This window comes from Oncorhynchus keta, chromosome 30, assembly GCF_023373465.1.
Source record: "Oncorhynchus keta strain PuntledgeMale-10-30-2019 chromosome 30, Oket_V2, whole genome shotgun sequence".
Classification (NCBI taxonomy): Eukaryota; Metazoa; Chordata; class Actinopteri; order Salmoniformes; family Salmonidae; genus Oncorhynchus; species Oncorhynchus keta.
In genome coordinates this window covers 58,670,662-58,693,610 of record NC_068450.1, presented here as the reverse complement: position 1 = coordinate 58,693,610, position 22,949 = coordinate 58,670,662, and the positions used below count along the sequence as shown (strand labels likewise).

The window sequence follows — 22,949 nt, the reverse complement described above, 5'->3', positions numbered from 1 at the left end:
ATAGACGGCCGAGCGGTGGGAGAACGACTTTTCCATCTCAGGCAGGAGAGGAGGAGCGCCCAGGATTACGCGCTGGAGTTCCGGACCTTGGCAGCCGGATCTGGGTGGAACGACAGGGCCCTTATGGACCACTACAGGTGTGGTCTCCGAGAGGACGTCCGCCGGGAGTTAGCGTGTCGGGACACCACTCTGTCACTGGATCAGCTGATTGACATGTCCATTCGACTGACAATCTGCTGGCTGCCCGCGGGCGTTCAGAGAGGGTCCTGTGCGTTCCACCACCCAGCCCCTCCGCTCCCATTCCGATGGAGTTGGGAGGGGCTGCGCCGAGGGGTACCGGAGGAGGAGGCCTTCCCTGCACCAACTGTGGTCGGAGAGGACACACGTCTGATCGGTGCTGGGGGTCCGTCTGGGAGTAGAGATGGCAGGCGGAACGCTTCTCGGTCACCCCAGGTGAGTCAGCATCAGACTCACCCAGAATCCCTTGTTGGCCATATGTTTGTCTTAATCTCTTTCCTTCACTTTTTTCCCTCTTCCCAGCATAGGGCGCTAGTCGATTCAGGCGCAGCTGGGAACTTTATGGATCGCGGACTCGCCCTTAAGTTAGGGGTTCCGCTGGTGCCGATAGATTCTCCTTTCCAAATGCACTCCCTAGATAGCCGGCCATTAGGGTCAGGGATGGTCGGGGAGACCACGGTCCCACTGGACATGGTGACGCAGGGGAATCATAGGGAGCGTATCAGTTTTTTTATTATTGATTCGCCTGCGTTTCCAGTGGTGCTGGGGACTCCCTGGCTGGCCCGGCACAATCCTAAAATTTCGTGGAGACAAGGGGTTCTCCAGGGGTGGTCAGAGGAGTGTTCTGGAAGGTGTTTGGGAGTTTCCATCGGTGCCACGTCGGTGGAGAGTCCAGACCAGGGTTCCACGGTGTGCATTCCCCGAGTATGCCGATTTGGCAATCGCTTTCAGTAAAGTGAAAGCGACTAAATTACCACCTTATCGACCGGGAAGGGATTGTACGATAGATCTCCAGGTAGACGCTGCGCTTCCCAAGAGTCATGTGTACCCGCTGTCCCAGGAGGAGACGTTGGCAATGGAGACATATGTCACGGAGTCGCTGGGACAGGGGTACATTCGGCCCTCCATTTCACCCGTCTCCTCGAGTTTCTTTTTTTTGTGAGGAAAAAGGAGGGAGGTTTGCGTCCGTGTATCGATTATAGAGGTCTAAACGCCATCACAGTGGGGTATAGTTACCCTCTACCTCTCATCGCTACGGCGGTGGAATCGTTCCACGGAGCGCAGTTCTTCACAAAACTGGATCTCAGGAGCGCGTATAGTCTGGTGCGTATTCGGAAGGGAGACGAGTGGAAAACCGCATTTAGTACTACATCCGGCCACTATGAGTACCTCGTCATGCCGTATGGGTTAAAGAATGCTCCAGCCGTTTTCCAATCCTTTGTAGACGAGATTCTCAGGGACCTGTGCGGTCAGGGGTGGTTGTTTATATCGATGACATTCTGATCTACTCGGCCACTCACACCGCGCATGTGTCTCTGGTGCGCAAAGTGCTTGGAAGACTGCTGGAGCATGACCTATACGTCAAGGCTGAGAAATGCGTGTTCTCTAAACGAGCCGTCTCTTTTCTGGGATATCGCATTTCCACCTCGGGGGTGGTGATGGAGGGTGAACGCATTAGGGCCGTGCGTAATTGGCCGACTCCAACCACGGTAAAGGAGGTGCAGCGGTTTTTGGGTTTTGCCAACTACTACCGGAGGTTTATCCGGGGTTTTGGCCAGATAGCGGCTCCCATTACCTCACTGCTGGGGGGGGCCCGGTGCGATTGCAGTGGTCAGCACAGGCGGACAGGGCATTCAACAAGTTGAAGGCGCTGTTCACTGAGGCGCCCGTGTTGGCGCATCCGGATCCCTCTCTAGCATTCATAGTGGAGGTGGACGCGTCCGAGGCTGGGGTGGGTGCCGTGCTATCACAGCGCTCGGGTACGCCACCAAAACTCCGCCCCTGCGCTTTCTTCTCAAGGAAGCTCAGCCCAGCGGAGCGTAACTATGATGTGGGGACCGGGAGTTGCTAGCGGTGGTTAGAGCTCTGAAGGTGTGGAGACACTGGCTTGAGGGGGCTAAGCACCCTTTTCTCATCTGGACCGACCACCAGAATCTGGAGTATATTCGGGCTGCAAGGAGACTTAACCCACGTCAGGCAAGGTGGGCCATATTCTTCACCCGGTTCCGGTTTACTTTGTCTTATAGACCGGGCTCCCAGAACGTGAAGGCTGACGCACTGTCCCGCCTTTACGACACCGAGGATGGGTCCACCGAACCTACTCCCATCCTTCCCGCCTCTAAGCTGGTAGCCCCAGTGGTATGGGAGGTGGACTCGGACATCGAGCGGGCGTTACGGGCTGAACCCGCGCCTCCTCAGTGTCCAGCGGGGCGAAGGTACGTGCCGCTTGATGTTCGGGACAAGCTGATTCGGTGGGCTCACGTCCTACCCTCCTCGGGTCACCCTGGGGTGACGAGGACAGTGGGGAGCCTTCAGGGGAGGTATTGGTGGCCTACGTTGGTTAAGGACGTTAAGGGTTATGTCTCCTCTTGCTCAGTGTGCGCTCAGAGTAAGGCTCCTAGGCACCTTCCTAGAGGGAAGCTACAACCCTCCCCGTTCCACAGCGGCCATGGTCACATCTGTCCATAGATTTCCTGACCGATCTTCCGCCGTCTCAGGGGAACACCGCGGTTCTAGTGATTGTGGATCGGTTTTCTAAGTCCTGCCGTCTCCTCCCGTTGCCCGGTATCCCTACAGCCCTGCAGACTGCGGAGGCATTATTTACCCATGTCTTTCGGCACTACGGGGTGCCGGAGGACATCGTTTCTGATCGGGGCCCCCAATTCACGCCTCGGTATGGAGAGCGTTCATGGAACGCTTGGGGGTCTCTGTCAGCCTGACCTCCGGTTATCACCCCGAGAGTAATGGGCAGGTGGAGAGATTGAACCAGGAGGTGGGTAGGTTTCTGCGGTCGTATTGCCAGGATCGGCCAGGGAGTGGGCACGATACATTCCCTGGGCTGAAATGGCTCAGAACTCACTACGCCACTCCTCTACTAACGTGTCCCCTTTTCAGTGTGTGTTGGGATACCAGCCGGTCCTGGCACCATGGCATCCGAGCCAGACCGAGGCTCCTGCGGTGGAGGAATGGGTACAGCGCTCCAAGGAGACCTGGAGGGCCGTCCAGGAGTCTCTACGACAAGCGAGTGGACGGCAGAAGAGGAGTGCTGACCGCCACCGCAGTGAGGCCCCGTGTTTGTACCGGGGACAGGGTCTTCTGACCCGAAACCTACCTCTCCGCTTGCCCTGCCGGAAGCTGGGTCCGCAGTGTGTAGGGCCCTTTAAAGTCCTGAGGAGAATAAACGAGGTGTGTTATCGATTACAACTCCCTTCCTATTATCGAATTAACCCCTCGTTTCATGTGTCTCTCCTCAGGCCGGTGGTAGCTGGTCCCCTGCAGGACAGTGAGGTACCGGAGGTCCCTCCCCCTCTGGACATCGAGGGACCCCGGCGTACACGATCCGGGCCATTCTGGACTCAAGACGCCGGGTGAGGGGCCTGCAGTACCTCGTGGACTGGGAGGGGTACGGTCCGGAGGAGAGGTGCTGGGTACCGGTGAGGGACATCTTGGATCCATCCATGTTGAGGGATTTCCATCGCCTCCATCCGGATCGCCCTTCGTCCTTACCTCGAGGCCGGTGTCGGCGCGCTGCGGGGGAGCCGCGCGTCAGGAGGGGGTACTGTCACGAGTCCGACCGAGGGTGTCTCCCCTTCCCGGGCGGTTGGTTTCAGGCCTATTAGCTGCCACTGATTGTTTTTCCTCTCCCCTCCTTGTATGTTTAGTGGTAGCACCTGTTCATGATTAAATCAGCTAATTAGTTTGTCTTTATTAGACAGCCGGCCCGCCTTGTTGTTGTGCGGGATTATTGCAGTGTAACCTTCGGCTCTGTTGTTAGAAGTACGTGTTAGTGCCTGGTCGTTACTTTTTCCGTTGTACATTCTCATGCCCTGTGTTTGGGGCCGTTACTATTGTGAGCACCCTGGGATGCGTTGGCGCTATTAAAGACGCACAGCTTTGCACTCACTGTCTCCTGCGTTTGACTCCACACACCTACGACACCTGAAGTGTTACACTGCAACTGAATTGTCTACAATGGAAATTCATAGTAGTCACAAACCACAGGTGGGTCACCTGCTACTGTTCTCCTTTCCATTGGCTGTTATGTTCAGCCACACCTCCCACGAGGCCCCTCTCTTTCCATTTACTATAACTAGCCCCTTCACCAACTGATCACTGACGGACACCGGACATCCATGGACGTTGAAAATAGTTTACATTTGGGCAGTCCAAATCTGAACCAATCATATATGTCAGTTTCACAAGTTTGGAAAGTGCAGTACAGTGGATTAAAGTAGAGTTTAATAGAGTACAGTACAGTAGCGCACACTACAGTAGAGTACAGTATAATCTACTCTACTGTACTTTACTGTAGGCCTACTAAACTCAGCAAAAAAAGAAACGTCCCTTTTTCAGGACCCTGTCTTTCAAAGACGATTAGTAAAAATCCAAATAACATCACAGATCTTCATTGTAAAGGGTTTTAAACACTGTTCAACATGCTAGTTCAATGAACCATAAACAATGAATGAACATTCACCTGTGGAACGGTTGTTAAGACACTAACAGCTTATAGACGGTAGGTAATTAAGGTCACAGTTATGAAAACATAGGACACTAAAGAGGACTCTCAACTGACTCTGAAAAACACCAAAAGAAAGATGCCCAGGGTCCCTGCTCATCTGCGTGAACATGCCTTAGGCATGCTGCAAGGAGGCATGAGGACTGCAGATGTGGCCAGGGCAACAAATTGCAATGTCCGTACTGTGAGATGCCTAAGACAGCGCTACAGGGAGACAGGATGGACAGCTGATTGTCCTCGCAGTGGAAGACCACGTGTAACAACACCTGCACAGGATCGGTACATCCAAACATCACACCTGCGAGACAGGTACAGGATGGCAACAACAACTGCCAGAGTTACACCAGGAACACACAATCCCTCCATCAGTGCTCAGACTGTCCGCAATAGGCTGAGAGAGGCTGGACTGAGGACTTGTAGGCCTGTTGTAAGGCAGGTCCTCACCAGAAATCACCGGCAACAACGTCACCTTTGGGCACGAACCCTCCGTCACTGGACCAGACAGGACTGGCAAAAAGTGCTCTTCACTGACGAGTTGCGGTTTTGTCTCAGGGATGATGGTCGGATTTGCGTTTATCATCGAAGGAATGAGCTTTACACCAAGGCCTGTACTCTGGAGTGGGATGGATTTGGAGGGTCCGTTATGGTCTGGGACGGTGTGTCACAGCATCATCGGACTGATCTTGTTGTCATTGCAGGCAATCTCAACGCTGTGTGTTAACAGGGAAGACATCCTCCTCCCTCATGTGGTACCCTTCCTGCAGGCTCATCCTGACATGACCCTCCAGCATGACAATGCCACCAGCCATACTGCTCGTTCTGTGCGTGATTTCCTGCAAGACTGGAATGTCAGTCTTCTGCCATGGCCAGAGAAGAGTCCGGATCTCAATTCAATTGAGCACGTCTGGGACCTGTTGGATCGGAGGGTGAGAGTAGGGCCGTTCCTACCAAAAATGTCTGGGAACTTTCAGGTGCCTTGGTGGAAGAGTGGGGTGACATCTCACAGCAAGAACTGGCAAATCTAGTGCAGTCCATGAGGAGGAGATGCACTGCAGTACTGAATGCAGCTGGTGGCCACACCAGATACTGACTGTTACTTTTGACCACCCTTTTGTTCAGGGACATATTATTCCATTTATGTTAGTCACATGTCTGTGGAACTTGTTCAGTTTATGTCTCAGTTGTTGAATCTTGTATTCATACTAATATTTATACAAAATAAAAATAAATGCAGTTGACAGTGAGAGGATGTTTCTTTTTTTGCTGAGTTTATATAGAATTATACTGTACTGTACTGGACTGTATTCTACTCCACTGTACTTTACTGTACTATACTGTGATGTCCAAATGTATGAATCATAGACATCTATGATTGTGTAACGTGTGCGCTGAGAGTCGGGAAGCAAGTTCAGGGAGTGAGTGTTTTAATGAATAAACGTAACACAAAACACAAACAACACACAGACATGACATTAGAAAAGAAACAATAACACCTGGGGAAGGAACCAAAGGGAGTGACATATATAGGGAAGGTCATCAGGGAAGTGATGGAGTCCAGGTGAGTCTGAAGACGCACAGATGCGCATAAAGATGGTGACAGGTGTGCACCATAACGAGCAGCCTGGTGACCTAGAGGCCGGAGGGGGAGCACAGGTGACAGATTGGTACAAATTTGGTCCGGTACAGCCCAACCAAATTTGGTCTTGTTTGGGGGCGGAGCTCATTAGAATAATAGCCAGTTTGTAGAATAACACCCAAACATGCAAAGGAAGATATGACTTTTTTCTACCTTTGTGTCTATTCAGGATACATCATCATGAAGAGAATGACATTCATAATTATGGATTTCTGTATAGTACAGATCAGGGACCCATGATGTCATTCTGTTACCATCATTATGTTACCGGGTGTTAATCCACTTCACCTACAGTAATTCAATAACAAAAAATGATTTTTTTCTAAACTTAATGTGTCTTGTCACAGCTGACACCCATTCTGCAGTCTGCAGACATCTTTGAATCGTTAACAGAGTTTTGGGAAAATGTGGTCACATAAAAAAACGGAGGGAGATTTTACCGTTATTCTGTTACCAAACTCTACATCTGCACTGGTCTTTGAGTAAATGTGTTTTTGTCAAATTTGATGTGGAAATTGTTCTCGTGTATTAGACTGAGTCTCAGAGTCATTCTGTTACTGTGGAATTGCCCCGTATCTATTCTTTCAGGTCCCTAAAATAAATACTTTAGTCTTTGATGGAAAACTAGCCACACACATCCATAATAACAGGAAACTAAGGACCATATGTGTGATATCTCTCTCTCTCTCTCTCTCGTGATCGCTCCTTGTTTCATTTCGAACAGCCAAACACCCCCTATCCACAGAAATGACCACTTCTGCAACAAAAATAAACAAACATGACAAGACATGTTGGCCTTTGCTGAAATATCAACTTCCACGTCATTTTCAACATACAGAAACAACTACTTTCCTTCCATCTGCACTGATGTGAAGGAAATAAAGCAGTGAATACTTGCCCTTTCACCAATCCTGTGTTTGTTTGATCTGGATATTTTCAGATAAAACAGAGAGAGGAAACGCCCTATTGAAGTTTTCGCGTCATGGCTCAGGACACGTGGTTGCATGAATATTTTATATTTTCTCTCCACTGGGTGGGGCTATGAGTCAACAGATAGGCCTACTGAATACCAGATAACTGCAACATTTACCGTTTTTTTACAATCACTTTGGCACTAATTTCAGAACCTTGGTGTCATTTTTCAAAACTCTAGACACAAAAACTCACAACCGATGATAAAAATTCACATTTTTCAAAACTAACACTTTTTCCAATTGCTTGGATACAATAGAGACATACAGATAAGATCATTTGTTCATTGAACTAAAATCGCCTGTTCAAAATGACACAACTTAACATCAAAGTATTACCATTTCAAAATGCAATTCACACATTACATCTGAGATGACTGTCTATTCATTTCATTACAATTATAGAACTATCAATTGATACAACTGCTCAAAATGATAAGAAACTGTTGCAGTCCTCTTAATGCATCATTTTATGAAAACTGACTAACAATATTCCATGTTTAGATCATGAAAGTTTCAGGATAACGAGATCCATTGACACCAATTACTGTGGAACATGAACCAATTGGACTACATTATCTATGGATGTAATATTTCATCCACATTCTTTATCAGACACTGTTTCTATGGTCCCATGTACCACTTTTCCAGAACATGTTTTCAGATTTGACATTACTGTACACTCACTTTATTAGGTACACCTATCTTGTACTTGGTAGGACCCCCTTTTGCAACACAGGCTGTCCAATGTTCAAAACATTGCATTGTGCATTCATATCTTTAAAGAAACAATACACTTGCAGAATCATTGGTGCAAATATCTAATTTTTCATGAAATGCCATAGTTTCACTGTGTAGTTGTTCGTTCTATCATGAAATATTGTAGTACAAAATATGTGACACATGTTTCATTATGGTACTACACGTAAATACATCACTGTAAAAGGACTAGTAAAGAGAATACTACAGACACAGTGGAATCATTGAACAAAATCTGAAATTTATTGATGAAATACAATAAAATCGCAACATAAGTTTCTTTGAATCAAAGCTAAAATAATTAGCTACAAAAAATTATAAAAATACAGTAAAACATCAACTGCAGTGTTCCTCACCTGGCTTACTGTAAAAAGCTTAACACAGGATTGATTACTGTATTTCTATATTTCCATCAACCCTGTCTTGTGGATTTGGCCGTAGGTTTTCATCCACATCACAATGGATGTTTTGATTAGCCAAGCATCTTGGGAAGAATCTTCGGGCGAATCCAGGCCTGACACTGGTCTGCCGTGATGTCATTGCATGTGTCATCCTTGGCCTGTAGAAGGGTGGCTTGTTCGTGAGGGTGCCTATCATATACCTTCCACCTCCACGCAGAGAAAAATTCCTCAATCGGGTTTTTAGGAAAGGAGAGTATGGGGGTAAGTACAGGGTGGTAAATTGTGGATGGGCCTGAAACCATGCTTGCACCATTTGAACTTGGTGGAACCTGACATTATAATAATATATGCCATTTAGCAGACGCTTTTATCCAAAGCGACTTACAGTCATGTGTGCATACATTCTACGTATGGGTGGTCCCGGGAATCGAACCCACTACCCTGGCGTTACAAGCGCCATGCTCTACCAACTGAGCTACAGAAGGACCATTATCCCACACAATGACATAGGTCATGCCATCAGCTCTACAGACCTGATTTAGCCCATCAAGGAATGTTACAATCGAACAGCGAATCATGTGGCTGCTTGCAACTCAATATATAGAGAGAGGGCTTTAGTTGTTGTTTGACCTAACATAAGAACGGGCTAGATGCGTAATCTAAGCAACTTTAACCCTGGTATGATTGTTGATGCCACACATGGTGATTCCAGAAACAGCTGCCTTCCTGGGATTTTTACACACTACAGACTCTAGAGTTTACAGAGAATGGTGCGATAAACAAAACACATTCAGTGAGCGGCAGATCTGTGGGCAAAAACACCTTGTTTAAACTTCTTAGGGCTGCAATCCCGTTAACGGGATCAAAATGACAACAGCCAGTGAAAGTGCAGGGCGCCAAATTCAAAACAACAGAAATTTCATAATTAAAATTCCTCAAACATACATGTATTTGATACCGTTTTAAAGGTAATCTTGTTGTTAATCCCACCACAGTGTCCGATTTCAAATATGCGTTTACATCGAAAGCACACCAAACGTTAGGTTACCACCAAGCCACAGAAAAAAACACAGCCATTTTTCCAGCTAAAGATAGGAGTCACAAAAAGCATAAATAGAGATAAAATGAATCACTAACCTTTGATGATCTTCATCAGATAACACTCAGGACTTCATGTTACACAATACATGTATGTCTTGTTTGATAAATTTCATATTTATATAAAAAAAATAGGAGTTTACATTGGCACTAGTTCCAAAAACATCCAGTGATTTTGCATAGCCACATCAATTTGACAGAAATACTAATTATAAACGTTGATGAAAATACAAGTGTTACACATAGAATTATAAATATACCTCTCCTTAATGCAACCGCTGTGTCAGATTTCAAAAAAGCTTTACAGAAAAAGCAATCCATGCAAAAATCTGAGAACGGCGCTCAGAATTGTTTTTAAAGTATCCACCATGTTGGATTCAACAGAAATCAGAAATAACATTATAAATATTCCCTTACCTTTGATGATCTCCATCAGAATGCACTCCCAGGAATCCTAGTTACACAATAAATGTTTGATTTGTTCGATAATGTCCATTATTTATGTCCAAGTAGCTACTTTTGTTAGGGCGTTTAGTACACAAATCCAAACGCTAGTGCAGGTCCAGCCGAACGTCAGACGAAAAGTTCAAAAAGTTATATTACAGGTCGTAGAAACATTTCAAACTAAGTATAGAATCAATCTTTAGGATGTTTTTATCATAAATCTTCAATAACGTTCCAACCGGAGAATTCCATTGTCTGTAGAAAAGCCATGGAATGCAGGTCGCTCTCATGTGAAATGCGCGTAACCAGGACCTGGCTCTATGCCAGACCACTGACTCAAAGAGCTCTCATCCGGCCCCACCTCACAGTAGAACCCTTATTTAAGTTTCTAAAGACTGTTGACATCCAGTGGAAGCCCTAGGAAGTGCAACATAACCAATACCCCACTGTGTATTCGATAGGGCTGAGTTCAAAAACTACAAACCTCAGATTTCCCACTTCCTGTTTGGATTTTTTTCTCAGGTTTTTGCCTGCCATACTTACAGACATCATTCAAACGGTTTTAGAAACTTCAGAATGTTTTCTATCCAATACTAATAATAATATGCATATATTAGCAACTGGGACTGAGGAGCAGGCCGTTTACTCTGGGAACCTCTGGGCACCTTATTCATCCAAGCTACTCAATACTGCCCCTGCAGCCATAAGAAGTTTTAATGAGAGAGGTCAGAGGAGAATGTCCAGACTCATTCAATCTAACAGAAAGGCCACAAATACTCAAATAACAGTTGTTTAAAACAGTGGTGTACAGAAGGGCATCTCTTAACGTACAACACCATGAATAATTCAGGCTGTTGTGGAGAACAAAGGGGGTCCTACCCATTACTAGATAGGTGTACCTAATAAAGTGAGTGTACAGTAATGTCAAATCTGAAAACATGGTCTGGAAAAGTGGTACATGAGACCACAGAAACAGTGTCTGATAAAGAATGATGATGAAATATTACATCCATAGATCATGTAGTCCAATTGGTTCATGTTAAATGGTAATTGGTGTCAATGGATCTCGTTATCCTGAAACTTTCATGATCTAAACATGGAATATTGTTCATCAGTTTCCATGAAACTATGCATTAAGAGTAATGCAACAGTTACTCATCATTTTGAGCAGTTGTATCAATTGATAGTTAGATCATTGTAATGAAATGAATAGACAGTCATCTCAGATGCAATGTGTGAATTGCATTTTGATATGGTAATACTTTGATGTTAAGTTGTGTCATTTTGAACAGGCAATTTTAGTTCAATGAACAAATGATCTTATCTTTATGTGTATTGTATCCAAGCAATTGGAAAAAGTGTTAGTTTTGAAAAATTTGCATTTTGATCATTGGTTTTGTGTCTAGAGTTTTGAAAAATGACATCAAGGTTCCCTAAATTAGTGCCAGAGTGATTGTAAAAAAAAACTGTAAGAGATGCCATTCTGCACACCACTGTTTTAAACAGCTGTTATTTGAGCATTTGTGGCTTTTCTGTTAGCTTGAGGGAGTCTGGACATTCTCCTCTGAACTCTCTCATAAACAAGGTGTTTTTGCCCACAGAAATGCAGCTCACTGAATGTGTTTTGTTTATCACACCATTCTCTGTAAACTCTAGAGACTGTAGTGTGTAAAAATCCCAGGAAGGCAGCTGTTTCTGAGATGCTGGAATCACCATGTGTGGCATCAACAATCATACCACGGTCAAAGTTGCTTAGATTACTCATCTTGCCTGTTCTAATGTTTGGTCGAACAACATCTAATAGTCTACATATTGAGTTGCAGGCAGCCACATGATTCGCTGTTCGAATGTAACCTCCTTGATGAGCTAAATCAGGTCTGTAGAGCTGATGGCATGACCTATGTCATTGTGTGGGATAATGTCAGGTTCCACCAAGCTCAAATGGTGCAACCATGGTTTCAGGCCCAACCACAATTTACCACCCTGTACTTACCCCCATACTCTCCTTTCCTAAAACCCGATTGAGGAATTTTTCTCCGCGTGGAGGGGGAAGGTATATGATAGGCACCGTCACGAACAAGCCACCCTTCTACAGGCCATGGATGACGCATGCAATGACATCACGGCAGACCAGTGTCAGGCTTGGCTTCGCCCGAAGATTCTTCCCAAGATGTTTGGCTGAAAACATACATTGTGATGTGGATGAGAACCTGTGGCCAAATCCACAAGACAGGGTTGAGGGAAATATAGAAGTACAGTAATCAAACCTGTATTTTGCATTTTACAGTAAGACAGGTGAGGAACACTGCAGTGATGTTTTACAGTAAGACAGGTGAGGAACACTGCAGTTGACGTTTTACAGTAAGACAGGTGAGGAACACTGCAGTGATGTTTTACAGTAAGACAGGTGAGGAACACTGCAGTTGACGTTTTACAGTAAGACAGGTGAGGAACACTGCAGTGATGTTTTACAGTAAGACAGGTGAGGAACACTGCAGTTGACGTTTTACAGTAAACCAGGTGAGGAACACTGCAGTTGACGTTTTACAGTAAGACAGGTGAGGAACACTGCAGTGATGTTTTACAGTAAGACAGGTGAGGAACACTGCAGTGATGTTTTACAGTAAGACAGGTGAGGAACACTGCAGTTGACGTTTTACAGTAAGACAGGTGAGGAACACTGCAGTGATGTTTTACTGTAAGACAGGTGAGGAACACTGCAGTGATGTTTTACAGTAAGATAGGTGAGGAACACTGCAGTGATGTTTTACAGTAAGACAGGTGAGGAACACTGCAGTTGATGTTTTACTGTAGTTTTTTCTTTTTTGTAGCTAATTATTTTTGCTTTGATTCACAGAAACCTATGTTGCGATTTTATTGTATTTCATCAATACATTTCAGATTTTGTTCAATAATTCCACTGTGTCTGTAGTATTCTCTCTATAAGTCATTTTACAGTGATGTATTTACGTGTAGTACCTTAATGAAACATGTATCACATATTTTGTACTACAATATTTAATGATTGAACGAACAACTACACAGTGAAACTATCGGTATCCTGTGTGTGGGTGATCTAAATGAATGTTCCTATGGTATTTCATTATAAATTAGTTATTTGAACCAATGATTCTGCAAGTGCAAGGTTTCTTTAAAGATATGAATGCACAATGCAATGTTTTGAACTTTGGACAGCCTGTCCTACAAGAGATGACCGTTTTGAGTTTTGTGTCTAGAGTTTTGAAAAATGACCAAAAGGTTCTGAAATTAGTGCCAACGTGATTGTAGAAAACTGTAAACACTTGTATGAAACATTTATAGCAGGAGATTTTATAATCAAATCAATGAATTGTATAATTTCAACCAGTATAATCGTAAGGAAACTATGTGACACTAACCTTTGCAACGAGTGAACAACGGTCTTCCTCTGTCTATCTACATGTTATTGTCAATTTTTCTGTCATACACATGTCAGTTTCTTAGCTCTGTTTCCTGTCCACTAACAAACCTTTCAAATCCTTTCAATTAGCCCCATCTCCAACTGATCCACTCACTGAACCCCCTCCTCGCACTCAAATGACTACTGTGGAGTGATGTGTGTATGTTTGTGTATGTGTGTATGTGGTGTATGTATGTGTGTGTGTGTGTGTGTGTGTGTGTGTGTGTGTGTGTGTGTGTGTGTGTGTGTGTGTGTGTGTGTGTGTGTGTGTGTGTGTGTGTGTGTGTGTGTGTGTGTGTGTGGGTGGGTATGTGTGTGAGAGAGAGAGAATGTGTCTGTGTGTGTGTGTGACTCTGTGTGTGACTGTGTGTGTGTGTCTCGGTGTGTGTGTCTCGGTGTGTGTGTCTCGGTGTGTGTGTGTGTGTGTGTGTGTGTGTGTGTGTGTGTGTGTGTGTGTGTGTGTGTGTGTGTGTGTGTGTGTGTGTGTGTGTGCGTGTGTCAGTGAGTGATGTGTATCCTTGGGATTGGTCCAGAGGTAGAAGTGCAGAGGCTTGAACACAGAGCCCTCCCTGTTGAGCATAAACCAGGCTACGACATCTTAACCACGGACACACTTCACCTCCTAACCATTCATCCTGGACTGACTCTGCTCTCCATCCACTATCTTCAGCTCCACAGACATACATTCTCATCTGCCGCAGTTGCTGTTAACCAGCTTACCTGACCCAGCTCTACAACAGACAGGACAGGACTATCCGAGGAGGATGAGCAACATGGCCACGGAGATCGTTGCCTTCATCCTGACCATATCTGGATGGATCCTGGTCTGCTCCACGTTGCCTACTGACTACTGGAAGGTGTCCTCCGTGGATGGGACAGTCATCACCACGGCGACCTTCTGGTCCAACCTGTGGAAGACCTGCGTCACGGATTCTACAGGAGTGTCCAACTGTAAAGATTTCCCCTCCATGCTGGCTCTGGATGGTCAGTCCAAACTTTAGCTGCTTGCTATTTTTGCTGTGATGTTGTATTGTCATTGTAATTGTATGTGATTGTGTGTATTTTTGTGTTTGCGTGTGTGTTTGTGTGTGTGCATATGTGTGTCTGTTTGTGACTGTAATGGAGTTTTGTGTGTGTGTGTGTGTGTGTGTGTGTGTGTGTGTGTGTGTGTGTGTGTGTGTGTGTGTGTGTGTGTGTGTGTGTGTGTGTGTGTGTGTGTGTGATTTCTTTGACCTAATCACAGATGAATGGCTGGCTTTGAAAAAAGTGGTATTTGGAATTTGATAACCCTATCGGTTTGTTGGCTTAAGCCCAAGAGCCTCTAAAAGATACACTACCAGAGGCCAGAGCAGCATTTGAACCGGGTGTTCAAGCTGCCATTTGAGGATACAATGCTTTTAAAATGGCAATGAGAGGAAAACTGAGAAAGTCAGAGCACTTTTACAAGTGTGAGATAACTCTGTGTTTGTCTCTTTATCTCTCTCTCTCCCTCACAACCACACACACCCACACCTACCCAGTGTATATCCAGGTGTGTCGGGGCCTGATGATTGCGTCTGTGTGCCTGGGGTTCTTTGGAGCCACCCTGGCCCTGATGGGAATGAAGTGTACCAGGATCGGAGGCTCAGAGAGCACCAAGGCCAGACTAACAGGCCTCGCAGGCCTTCACTTCATACTCAATGGTGAATATTCATTATATTGTGTGCTTGTTGAACTACTCCTTGCTATTTAGACCAGAGCTGAGTCCTCTCTGTTTTCTCTGCAGGGCTTTGCTCCTTGACTGCATGCTCTCTGTACGCACACAGGATCACATCCGAGTTCTTTGACCCACTCTTTTTTGCTCAAAAGTAAGTGTTCAGCTTAACTGTGCTACTTAATGTCCTACTGCACTGCATGTAGACAAATGAAATGCAGTGCGCACATGTATTTACTAACTGGTCATTGGTTTTGCCGGTTATGCCCGTACTCTCGTTGCCAGGTTTGAGCTGGGCGCAGCGCTCTTCATCGGCTGGGCTGGATCGGTGCTCTGCATTTCAGGAGGACTCATATTCTGCCTCTCCTTGTCAGAGGGCTTCAGGCAAGTTTGTACAATTTAATTAAACAATGGTCAATTACAGAAAAGTATTACTTTGACAGACGTGTGTCCCCCCCATTCCATTTACTCAGTGTGTTATGTAATCTGTAAGTACGGTACGTATCTCAACATCATGTTGACTGAGACACGGAAATGGAAAGTTATCTATAATAGAGTAGACGGACCGTAAAGCTTGTCATTCAGTAAGTCAATGAAGCAGTTTAATATGAACTGTAATGAAGTTGTTTAAGTACTGGCATATCCAGAGATCACTGTCAACATCTCGTCTCATAGTGACATCAGTATAAGGACATGCACTGTATGTTGATGACTGAATGTTTTCTTTGTGTATAGTGTCAACGTATTTATGTGAAAGTCACCTTGGGTGGGGGGCCTAGGGAACGAGTGCATAGGGTGGGATGAGGTAACAGGCTGCTTCAATAACTGTCACTACAATTGGCCTAGATCCGAGACTTCTGTCTTCTGAACTCAGACTTCTTTTTTTTTTTTACCATGGAAAGGGAATGAGGACACTGTATATCTCAAAGGAGTAACCCTTAGTGTTTTCCTCTAGTCGAGCAGAGTGCTCCTACAGTGGTGGTACGTCTATGGTAACCAAGCGTCACAAACCCGGCAAGTCTGCCGACAGTTTCTACAAATCGCCAGTTTCCACAGACCCCCGAGACCCAGCAGAACACTCAAGGCAGTTTGGAAAGAACGTCTATGTGTGACAACGGACGGACCACTGGCATATGGTCATATGAGGTGACCGTGGACTGTTTGACCCTTGGGCTAAGCTTGTTGAGGTCACATTTTCATACCTCTTCAACCAGAACCCCAATTCCTTATTGAGACGGATTCCTGTGTGATTACATTACCTAAGGATGTGATGCATGCTACCTGCTTTTATTTTCCTTGCTATCGCACTTCTTTCCAATGCACTGTACATAGAACATTGTTTTTGATATCTTCTCTGCCAAAGGAGAGTCCTTGCTGTCTCTGTGCCTCTGCTGTATAACTGACTTGAACAATGTCACCCCCTGTGGCACAAACAATGCTGGTGGAAATAACCCTTGAAATCAGCAAGAGGAAATAGATTGTTGGCTCCTCTCTAAAACCACATTAGGTAATAGGTCTCTTCTGTCAACGGGCAATAAACAAAAGAAATCAGATAAGCTTGTTTTCTTCACAGGGCAGGAAATTCGGTTTGGCTAGATCACAGTATGAACTCCCGGGTCACCTTGAAGGGACAAACGAACTGGTGCTCTTCCAAATCTATTGTTGCTCATTAGATATGCCTCAAGAACAAATATCAGGAATATGTGTCCGTTTGAGGTCATCGAAAGACATTACTCGATTGGTTCATTCCTGTACATCTCCCAATATGTTGTAAACAGTGGCAATGTCAATAAATGCTGTTTTTTTTGCATACAAGAAGGAATTCAGTGATCATTTTCTCTGAATGATCTGATGAAAGATAATTTTATTTTATTTATTTAACTAGGCAAGTCAGTTAAGAACAAATTCTTATTTTCAATGATGGCCTAGGAACAGTGGGTTAACTGCCTGTTCAGGGGCAGAACGACAGATTTGTACCTTGTCAGCTCGGGGATTCAAATTTGCAACCTTTCGGTTACTAGTCCAACGCTCTAACCACTAGGCTACGCTGCCGCCCCAATTAAGTATAAAGAAAAGGGGGATTGAATAAGTGGACTTTTTAATTTGGGGGTTTATCACTTTGACATGGACTTCTGTATGAGTGTCTCATGACAACTACCTCCGGAACTCAACTGTGGAGCCAATGCCCGTCTGTCGCATGCTGTCACTCTTTAGCAGACCACAAGTGAAGCCTAGATGAAGGAAGAGTCAATAGAGAGCATTGTGTGCTCTGAAGAACTGTCAAGTTCTTGTATTTTTGCAATATACCTCACACTGAAAGATGGCCTCCTACCAGCCACCGCAGACAGAAAGGGGATTCCGTTGTCTCGACTGATCACAGAGTTACCAATCAACAGCAGTCCTGCTTCAGGTGATCTTTGTTCAGACTCGGATATGGGAATCGGAAGTCCCCCCCCCCACACCGCCTGCCATCTATCTCCACCTTCTGATCAATGGAAACCTTAACCCTGTTCCGCGAATCCTTTTGGCCTTCTGAGCCGGGGGGACTCTCACCAGCTGGCATGGGGCTACAGCTGGCAGCCGCCCCGTGCTCCCTGCTCCAGTCCTGTGTATCCGTAAACAAGTGTCGGGTGTCCCGCAGCTCTGGTTGGTCAGAGGACCTACTCTGACAACGCTACTATGTTTGGATGATAGCCAGACATCTAGACAAAATCAATCATGGTGAGTGATTTCCCATTTTGATGTCCATATTTTTCAGAATGAATCAAGCGATGAATACGCCATATATATATATATTTTTTTTTACAGTTTTATTGTATGCAATAAGTCTAAGATTCCTAATTTGTATGGATTGAAGCATCAGAATGGCCACATGATTCACAAGCATCCATAATTCATGTTCATCCTGTCACATCAGATTCTACATTCAAACATGAAGGCCACCAGCAGAATCCTTGCGCCCCAACTGTGGTTGAGGCACAGTTTGAGGCACAGTTTGGTCGCCTTTCAACAAGACATCACCAGACCGTATGTCTACACTTTTATTTAGAGGACCGTAGAATCAAACTATTGACTGATAGAAATTCAAACAATGTTCTGTGTCTTCTGCATCTTTGGATGGAATCTTACTTAATATTTCTTCAATTCTCCTGGTAGGTAATTCTTGCAGCAGGTATTTGTGCTTTATAACCCATAATTAACGTGAGGCCCTGCCAGTGAACACAACCACTCTTTTGTTCATTCTCTCTTATTAGCCCTTGATTAATGAAAAGCATGAATTACCACCATATAGGTCCGTGCATCACAACAGTGGGTCCATTCCAATGTCCCATCTACTTTGCCAATAAGCCAAGGGACTCGGTACAAAGAAGACCCTTCTCATCTTCACTCACCACAAGAAAATCCATTCCCCATGCAACTAATACCATCAGAGAGAGCCGTGGATTTAAGCATAATTATATGAGGTCAAAGACGTTATGTTTTAATTATATAAGTGAAGCAGGCAGCACACCTAGCTAATAACCCACCGCACGCAGCCTGAGGCAATGTCAACGGACAATGGAAGCGCTTCAACGGACTCTGAAGTAGTAATTCCTCTGGTAATGAGTTCTTATTGAACTAGTTAAGGTCAGACCTGCACTGTATTTAAAATAATGATCATCTTGAGATGAGGTCAAGTTTTCCCCATAGCCTTTGGGCCATACTAGGTCATGTTTATGTATTTCGAATACATTTGATCAGAATTTGTCAAATAAATCAAAAACCCAAGGAATCAGCTTGGGACATAGAGCTGGATGTTTTTGAAACGTGAGATAAACGCTTAGGTCAACGTCTTTAGCATCCAAACAAGGTTCTGGGAACCTGAGCAGCAACAGACCCATATCCACCCTCATGCAATATGGGAAAAGTGACAACCGGGTAGAGCGACAAAATGACTGTCTCCTTAGTCGTACTGAGCCCTGCTAGCAGGTTGTATGACTGGGATGAGCAGGTTTCTTCTACAGCACAGCAGGAGACGCGGGCTCCACTGGACGGTGGCTCCACCAAGGAGACACACCATCGTATAGACGAGGGAAAAAGGAATCGCCAATAAGTCAGATCTCGAAAAAAGAAACGCAACAGAGACGGTCACAATAAGACAACTTGAGGGTTATCTAGATATAGAGCATATAGACTGACTCCACACCGGAGTATCAGGATGAAAATCCGCGTGATGCAGATCTGGGGCTTCCTGATGACAGTGATGGGCTGGATCTTTGTGGCATGCACCATGGCCATGGAGGGCTGGAAGGTCACGTCCATCGGGGGCATGGGCGGCTCGGCTGTCATCAAGGTGGCCTGGTACTGGTCTAACCTGTGGAAGGCCTGCTTCACCGACTCCACTTCTGTCACCAACTGCCAAGACTTCCCTGTGCTCTGGTCCGTGGACAGTAAGTACCGTAGAGACATGCATCATATATTGTGTTCTAATTCTATTTCTATGGTGGGCATGAAGTCGTATATCAACAAGAGGTACACATCTGAAGACAGCCTGTTAAGTTAATCCCCCAAATAAATAGGGCTTAAAACAAATTATGTTAATATGTGAGCATTACTGTGCTTTGTCTTTTAAGCAAGGCAGACAAACTTCTGTGAGTTTAGACTGTTTCAGTACAGTGACATTGGTTATTCCACTGTAAAGCCTACTGTAGTGTCAAATGTGACCGTGCGTTCGGTTGTGTTCTAATCAACCAGACCACATCCAGATTGTGAGGGGCCTGCTGATGGGTGCTCTGGCTGTGGGGATGCTGGGGTTCGTACTCAGTCTCATTGGGATGGAGTGCACCTTCCTCGGGGGCAAGGACAAGTCGAAGTATAGGAAGCTCTTCACTGGAGGAATCTTTCACATCATCAGCGGTAAACATATTCTTTCAGTTGACTTTTCTCTCTGTGAAAGCAACCTGGCAGATGCACACTGTAGCAGATTGAGAGTAGCTGACTGACTCACTTTCATCTTATGCAGGCTTTCTGGCTGCGTCGGGATATGCTGTCTACGCAAAATACGTCTCCGGGGAATACTTCAACCCCTATTTTGACGGATTAAAGTGAGTTGACTTGGATGCAGGTTTTTCCATCCAGTTTCAAGATAATATTAATTCTCTCTCTCTCTCTCTCTCTCTCTCTCTCTCTCTCTCTCTCTCTCTCTCTCTCTCTCTCTCTCACACACACACTAACACACACACAGGTTTGACCTGGGGACTCCTCTGTTTCTTGGCTGGGTGGGATCAGCTTTCCATATGACCGGGGGTTGGTTCTACTTGGTCTCTGTGTGCAAACTGCTCTGTGGGGATGAGAGGTGAGTACAAGCATAGCTATGCTCATCATGGAATAGTTATTCATTTACTCATAACACACTTGGCATTGATTTGTTCTTTCTCATTTTGTGTGTCATCTCTCCCAGCAAAACCATAATCATCCCTGAACTTCCCGAGGTTGAGAGCGACCAGGCCAAGTCCACCACACCACAGTCCCCAGTATCCCAGATCACCTCAAAGATCAAGGTTTCATCTGCATCTAAGATCTCTTCCAAAGCTGCACACTCAGATGTGTCTGCCATCTCCTCAAGGTCCGGTCAGTCCGGTCGCGCGTCCAAATCAGAGCGGTCTGGGCGGTCCTCAAACTCGGTGCAGTCCTCGAATTCTGGCGATGGGTCTTTGACGTCTGGTCGTTCATCGAGGTCGAGGTCTCGTGGGTCAGTGCACTCTGAGGTGAGCAGCGGCAGCAGTGCTACAGTGTCCTCTTTATCCAGTGGGTCAGGGAGGAGCGAGAGAGAACCGTTTATCAAAAACTCCTACATATGACCTGGTTCTGTTCAAGTATGTGTGATTTTGACCGGATTGAACTGAAGTAACAATTGTATATACTGTATATGATGATTAGGGCTGTCAGAGTTAATCCGTTAACTTTATGGAATTTTAGTGAACTCCTGTTTTGTAAATGGGGATTAATCTCATTGTCTGAAAGCTTTCAAAATACAGTGAGAATATTCAAAATACATCATTTACACAGCTAAAAAAACAAACTATTCAATGTCAAAACACGTTAACAATGAGGTTAAATTAAGTGTGTTTATCAATTTACCTGATTTGCTAACCGTTGCTTTGGACAACTCAATTTGAGCAAATTCTGAATTTGCGATGAATCACAACAAATCCTTTGATTAACTCGATTAAATGTTTGAATCGTATGACAGCCCAACGATGATCCAATTGTGAATCTGTATGTGGGGGAATGTCTCTGTATCTAAGGGCCTTTTATCCTGGGTGTGTTTCACTATCATTAAATAAAATGCTTCATCACATTCATTGTTTCATGTGTTGCTATTGATAATGTCATTCAAGCCTTTTCTGCCTTTCGACCAAGCTCTGTCTGAGTCCGTGTTGTTGTTCTTCTCCCTTTTCAAACGATTCAACTGTTGTCCAATCAAAATCAAGATATTTTAAAGTCTATAAATAATCCCCAACTCCTTTAGATGTTACTTTCCTAATATTGTCAGCACAGTCATACCTGCCAAAGCAGTCAGGGAGGCTGCCTGTAAACAGTCTCTGGTTTTGGTGTTGCCACTCTATTCTGCCCGGACACTGTTTCCTATTTAAACCAAGAGTGATATGCCGCACAGCTGACAGACCGATGCTCCAATCTTGTCCTCTTCTAAATTAATATGGAATACTTTTTAAACGATGCATTTTTGTGAATTCCGTGACTAGATTGGATAAAACCAATAACCTTGAAATAGCTCCATTAACTTACCCTCGGAGGTCCCTGTGAGCGATCCTCTCCACCTGTCCAGACAGAGGAATGTGGAGAAAGTTGGTTCAGATACTGGGCGTCGTGGTGTCCATGCTGAACTGGGTGTTTGTGGCCTGCACCCTGGCTATCGACTACTGGAGGGTGGCCCAGGTCAGGGGCCAGGGTGGGTCCTCAATCGTCAGTGTGACCTGGTTCTGGTGCAACCTGTGGAAGGACTGCTCTGAGGACTCTACCGCTGTGGTTAACTGTGTGGACTTTGGGGTTCTGAGGACGGTGAAATGTGGTTTGAGTACTAGAATCTCTCATCTCGTATCTGGTATCTCTGTGTGGAATAATCAGGAGTCTTACAGGTGCCTGTTAATATGAATCTTTCTCTAAATTGAACTTAATTAATTAAAGCATATTGGCAGGCTAACACACCTATGATACATACTGACTAATACAACGATACATGATATTTGCGATATATTTTATTTGGCTAAGCTGGTTCAATTCATTTTGTACATAATGTTACAGTAATTGATTAGCCTCCAAAGCAATGAGATCTGTCTGTGTTACACAGCGTACATCAAGGGAGTGAGAGGGCTTCTGATGATTGGTCTAGCCGTGGGGCTGGTGAGAACTGTGTTTTCCTTTGTTGGAATGGAGTGCCCTTACATTGGAGGAAACCAGAGAACCAATGACAAACTGCTATTAACAGCTGCCTCTCTCAGGACACATACCGTACAAATCACCTTAACTTAGAGGGTTTAAACTTCCTCATCTTGACTATGTTTTTCTTCTTTGTCATTGGTTCCTAATCCCTGACGCATCATCATGCAGGCGTCTCAGACATCAGCAGTTATTGTTAATAAACACAGTTGCAGCAGCCATTTTTACATGCCAAAGCAGACCCATCAAAACTAAGGCAATGTCGCAAATAGAACAATCTGAGGGAAGATGTTGGAATAACAAACCGTATGG

The 22,949-nt window shown here is 45.0% G+C and overlaps 2 protein-coding genes and 1 long non-coding RNA gene across 3 annotated transcripts; all 3 read left to right on the top strand.

Annotated features, from left to right (window-relative positions):
• Positions 1-12,354: 12,354 nt before the first annotated feature.
• On the top strand, positions 12,355-12,865 carry LOC127913754 (uncharacterized). Its single transcript, XR_008086644.1, has 3 exons — positions 12,355-12,397; positions 12,624-12,697; positions 12,810-12,865. It is a non-coding gene; the product is annotated as an uncharacterized LOC127913754 (long non-coding RNA).
• A 1,329-nt stretch (positions 12,866-14,194) lies between these two features.
• LOC118363181 (claudin-10-like) lies at positions 14,195-16,309 on the top strand. The gene is made up of 5 exons (XM_052487024.1): positions 14,195-14,488; positions 15,025-15,186; positions 15,270-15,351; positions 15,483-15,581; positions 16,153-16,309. Exons 1-5 carry the CDS (start codon positions 14,269-14,271, stop codon positions 16,307-16,309), a joined length of 720 nt encoding a protein of 239 aa, XP_052342984.1. The 5' UTR covers positions 14,195-14,268.
• Positions 16,310-19,128: 2,819 nt separating this feature from the next.
• Positions 19,129-21,537, top strand: LOC127906036 (claudin-10-like). Its single transcript, XM_052488673.1, has 5 exons — positions 19,129-19,627; positions 19,932-20,093; positions 20,200-20,281; positions 20,422-20,532; positions 20,638-21,537. Exons 1-5 carry the CDS (start codon positions 19,396-19,398, stop codon positions 21,035-21,037), a joined length of 987 nt encoding a protein of 328 aa, XP_052344633.1. The 5' UTR covers positions 19,129-19,395; the 3' UTR covers positions 21,038-21,537.
• Positions 21,538-22,949: the final 1,412 nt, after the last annotated feature.